A 5,449-nucleotide genomic window follows, 5' to 3' on the forward strand; every position below is an offset into this window, starting at 1 on the left:
TGACCTTGTGTTGGCTGCCGCTGGTGTGGATGTTGTCTCGCAGACTGTTGCTGAAGTTGTCGCTGCCGTTGTTTTCCAGCTTGATTGTTCACTCCGGGAGCACCAGACTGAGGACTCCTACCTAGACCATGAAGCGGCAACTGAGATTTTTGAGGGTTCTGTTGTGCCAAAGCATTAATATTAGGAGAGGTCGACACTGCGGGTATCGATAATGGCTGGGGCGAAACGGGTGGTTGAGTCTGAGGACTGTTTTGTGGAGAAGAAGAAACAGAAGAGCCCTGAGGTTGTTGTACATGTGGCATCATAGTACCAGATGTTGGAAACTGTTGCTGTTGCTGTTGCTGCAAAAACCTCTGGTGTATTTGCCTTTGACGGATAGCAAATGCTTCCTGCTGTGCCCCAGTAGCTTGACTTGGGCTTTGGAGATGAGGATGATGCGAGTTGCCAAGCACATGTGACTGCGGTGACATCTGATGCTGCTGGGAAAGATGGCCTGGGTACGCCTGAACAGGAGTTGTCTGGTTGGTAAATCCAGAACTCAAAGCACCGAAAGCTGGGATCCCCGGACTGGTCCCTTGAGCAGCCTGCATCTGAAACTCATGCATATCAGTTTTTATCGTCACTGTATAGATTGTAGTGTGGACAAACAGGTTCAAAATGACAATCGACCAGCGGTTGACAAAAATCAGAAGCGCTGAACGTCTACAAACTATAACAAGGAGCCAGATAAAATCAGTCCAGGTGGTTAAGTAAGAAATAGGTAATTACGCTAAGTTCCCACATGTGAGAAATCTTAAAACTAAGTGTCGTAATTAGCGTAGCAGCAAACAAAATCCAAATAGCTTACCCGCATCATATGCTGCACAGCTTCACGAGGCCTGAGCATGGAGTTTCCTGGAGAAGCTCCTCCTCCGGAATGAATATTTCCAGTGTTTGGAATTCCTACCATACCAGAGGAAAGCATACTACCAGTATTTGGCATTGCTGAGGAGCCCATCCCTTGAAAACCAGGCCTTGACATGGGTGTGCTTCTGTTCATTCCACTTGCACCCATAGCATTTCCACCAGGAACCATGCGATGTCCACGATCGGCTCCTGAGACAGCTCCAGGAGTTGATAAGGAAGGTTGCTGCAGGTTTCTACCGGATAACATCTGGTTAAATTGTTGTAGTCGGTGTTGTTCATCAAGTGGCAAAGACCCTCTAGGAACGTTGAATCTACCATCCCTAAACAGAAAATATATATCAAATATCAAAGGAAGTAATAACCCTTACGTTAATTGAGAAGAGAATTCACAGACGTGTGTATTCAGAAGGACAAACCATTCAGTACAGGGCTACCTGACAGAAGCACTCTGGAGGCCAGATGTGGTTGGCAAGTTGTTGCTGAGAACCACACCAGATGATCCAGGAGTGGATGGATGTGCTCCAGAAGTAGGGAGCACTGGCGTTCCCTGATTCAACATTGGAAGACCTGGATTTTCAAGTGAAAATACATCTTGACCTGAAGTTGATGCATCACAGACATCAAGGGGCCTTCATCCAGAGAGTAGCAAGATATTAGAATTTCAAAAGTTGTAATCAAGGTATATGTAAATTTAAGAGAACAACAGAACTTACGTAAGAACACCTCCATTCAGATTATTCGGGAATACTTGAGAAAGAGCCATGACTTGTGAATTGTGAACTGGTACTATTTGTTTGGGATCCCGACCATCATTCTTGAAGATTAGATGAAACAGTCGCAAACATACAAAAACAGTAACAAGATAACAGATTTAGGGCCTTAAAAGATTCATACTTCAAACTACAATGTGACTACAGCAAATGTTGCGGCTATACTTAGAAACATGCAGACCTGTTATGTCAAATAAGAGTGATTGAGATATGCCTTTCTTAGCATAACCTCTATGCTAATTGAAAACTGAATTAAGAAAATCTATCTTCTTAAGTTCCATAGTCCGGATGTAACAAGCAAAAACATTACCAGCTCCAGTATAGCTTGCAAACTGAATTCCGTTAACAAAAGAAACCCTGAGAACACTCTCTAGTCTCTAGCACTATAAGTCTATACATTAAGAACCCTTAAGCATTCTTCCCACAAGGGACTCAAAAACTAATATTTGGACTACCTCACCCATCATATTATCTCCTTCATCCTACACAGTACATACACGAGGAACTATCCCTATTGCCAGGCAACGATTGAATTACGAGTGGAAAAAAATTGCAGAAAGACAGTATCCACTAGTTTTAGGTTACAAGCTTGGAAACAGTAACAAAGCAGTAGGTGCACTAACCTGTGTCTTTTTATAATGTAACTTCTTCCCAATCAAACAAATCTTCTCAAAATGAGACTTCAGGGTATCTTCCTCCATTGGCCCTTGCAGTCGTTGAAACAACTGTCTCGCACTTCCCTGAATATCACAAACATATCCGGGGAAAATTAAATTAGTCTAAACATAGAAGACACTTTGTTCAGTGTCTCAGAGCTAAGATATAACCTTTGGGATGCCAGGCAAAGTAGATGGATAAGACTGAGAATTCCCTGAATCTTCAGCACTATCAGCTCCATCACCAACATTCTTATCCATCAGAATCTTATGACGCTCCTTGCACTCAGTTGGATTGCGATATATACACTAGACAAACGATGGAAAATCAATCAGCCATTACCAAATACCAGTTATTCACGGACACGAATAAGAAAAAACAGAGATATATATATTCTATTGAAGTATAGCTCTACCACTCTGTTCGAAATGTACCAAAGGAAGAATCCAAAGATTTTTTCAAAACAACAGGCACTTACCTTAATTTTAAGAGTGCTGTTCATGGCATCACTAATGAGCTCCCAGTTAGGGCCCATATCATGCACCAGGACAACAAGCGCCTAAATGGTGGAAAAAAATTAGATACTCATAGAGCAACTAACAGTATATCGATGCTAATGAAAACGGCGGATAAAAAACCTGATCTTCAAATAGAGACCACGGATTTCCAGAACCATGCTGGCCAGGAGAAATCTGAGAAAAACAAATGCTAGTGTAAAACAAATATTTTAGACAAAAGTGAATGGAGTCAGCAAACCTTCCACAGCATACCTTGAGGCCTTTTATTTTTCTGCCCCTATCACGACCTCCAATAAATTTGATAGATTTGTTGGGGTTGGACATATTGCTCATTTGGGAAGCCGCCGGAGATGGAATAGATCCAGTGTGAGGAATAGCAATATCAAAATTATTCTCTATCAATTGCTTGGTGGTCTTTTGCTTCTTTGCACTATGAGGACCATACATACCTTATAAAAGACAATTAAAATATCACAAAGTTATACAATCAATCATTGCTTTAGTTTTATGATTGGTGGTTAATGATAAGATGTACGCAAAAATGCTGCTTAAAACATGATATCCCCAAGGAGTATTGTTTGATTTATATAGACAAAGTGAGGCTGAGGCTCCCACCAACCGCAAAAGAGCTACAATGAACCACAAAGTAAAAACGAATTTGCAAATAATACCATTCATATCGAAATGATTCTCTGGTCGCTTCTTCCAGTGGTCCTTCTGCAAAATAAGGACCAATTAGAATCCTTTCTAAGAAGTCAATTCTTAGTACAGGGTAAACATTTGTCAACTATTGTAACTTCAATTTCTCATTTCAAGAAATAGTCACCCCTTTAGATAAAAACGGAAACAAAAAAAACAAACATGTCAAGTATTACAATCTCAAGAGTTGGACACAAACATCAAACTAGTTGGGCAATAATATTGATTAATTTACACCGTCTAAACTCCTGGCATGCTTTCCCTAAACATTTGTTCAAATTGATTATTAGGATATTACCAATGAACTCACCTGTTCAACATGGACTGACGGATCGAGATGCCAGGTTTGGTCATATGCGGATCCCTGCAACAAATGAATTTGAAAATTACAATGCTAAATTTAATAGCAACTACTACTCTGCAAAATAGTAAGAGATATGCTGACATTGCAAACTACCTGATAAGTCTTCTTCTTCTTTTTAGGTTTTCCTGAGGTTTCAGCCATGTCATAAGGGAACTGCTTTTCAAAATTACCACTTGATTCAACCTCTGTGCCTTTTTGGACTGCCGATCCACCATGTAAACTACTTTGCTCATCCTGGAAAGAACTAGTATCCCCACTAGACGCATCTGTCTTCGAGGGCACTGATAAATTCCCAGCAGTAGCACAGCCAAAAGGACTCGCAATCCTCTGCCTGGAAGCAGTGCGCACTCGCCTCGTCGGAACTGAGCCAATATTATTATTACTGGCAGGCCTTTTTGCCATCAAGCTTGATGAGTTAGACCCATCTGTGTAGTTGACGTATGGTAAATCATCTCCAAGATCATATGACCGGGCAGAATGAGACTTCATCAGATTCTTCCTTTTTTTGTGGCTTGTATTAAATGATTTGTTCGATTCGAAAGCTTTCGGAAGATAATAGGTACTTGTTTCTCCTTCATCCTCATCGAAAGCAGTAACATTATATCCTGTATCTACAATTAGAGATAAAAGTTAGCAAATATTTAACCAGTATGCGAAGCTCAAACAACCCAGAATTGTGCATACCTCCAGCAGCATCATAAGCCGATGTATCAACCTCCTCCTGCATGCTACTTCCGGACTTCTGGGAACAGAGATATACTGTTAAATAACTTCGGAGAATAGATATATATTCTCAGGAAAATATACGTCATCAAGATTACAATATGAGAGCTCCTAGCACAGAAAAATCTCACATACCTCACAACATGTAAGATGAGACTCAATGGACTTATGGTATACCTCCATTGCACCAGATGGAACTGAATAAAAGAGGCTTGCCTGTACAATAAAACAGCTCAATAAGCAATATTGTAGAGCTATCCACAGCAATAGTATTCAAGTGAGGTTGCGGAAAAACTTTTCAGAGATTCATACTTCTGTAAGCTGATCAACCATAGATATATCCAATATCTCTGGGTCGCACATATTGTCAGGTGTTGACGGTGCAGCTGAATGATAGGGGATGGAAGAGTTGTTATACTTCAAAAATCTACTAGCATACTCCTTGACACCCGCAGCTAAACATATTCTGCCATTCACATAATTAGATTCTTGGCAAGTATCCTGCATAAAACGCGGTATTACTTAGTAGGATACCATTAAGTTATTAATATCATATGAAAAAGTGTAACAGAACCAGAGACTTCTGAAGATAATTATGAAAGACAGTGCAAGTGAATAAGAAAGATCCGGCCTCGCCATCATATGAAGGAAATATCAGAAGAAATGTGTCGTTTACAGTCCAGTCACAAACATAATAATATGGTTCCAGGATGCCAGTGTTGTAAATGCTTTTATTAACGAGTATATATCTATATATGCATAATGCTGATTTAAAAGACAAGGAAAGAACCATATGATCACCATTGCCATCA

At 40.3% G+C, this 5,449-nt stretch overlaps 1 protein-coding gene across 1 annotated transcript; it reads right to left on the reverse strand.

Annotated features, from left to right (window-relative positions):
• Positions 1 to 8: 8 nt before the first annotated feature.
• Positions 9 to 5,144, reverse strand: LOC104789851 (chromatin modification-related protein EAF1 B; the record flags this gene model as incomplete). Its single annotated transcript, XM_010498753.1, has 15 exons — positions 4,950 to 5,144; positions 4,773 to 4,853; positions 4,599 to 4,656; positions 4,008 to 4,525; positions 3,861 to 3,914; positions 3,523 to 3,568; positions 3,104 to 3,300; positions 2,972 to 3,025; positions 2,812 to 2,892; positions 2,504 to 2,641; positions 2,300 to 2,416; positions 1,620 to 1,720; positions 1,341 to 1,535; positions 848 to 1,226; positions 9 to 590 (listed from the first exon to the last, which is right to left on the reverse strand). Coding segments are annotated over exons 1-15 (2,796 nt in total), but the record flags the coding sequence as incomplete, so codon positions are not given.
• Positions 5,145 to 5,449: the final 305 nt, after the last annotated feature.

The sequence above is a fragment of the Camelina sativa genome, unplaced genomic scaffold (assembly GCF_000633955.1).
Source record: "Camelina sativa cultivar DH55 unplaced genomic scaffold, Cs unpScaffold01399, whole genome shotgun sequence".
NCBI classification, from domain to species: domain Eukaryota; kingdom Viridiplantae; phylum Streptophyta; class Magnoliopsida; order Brassicales; family Brassicaceae; genus Camelina; species Camelina sativa.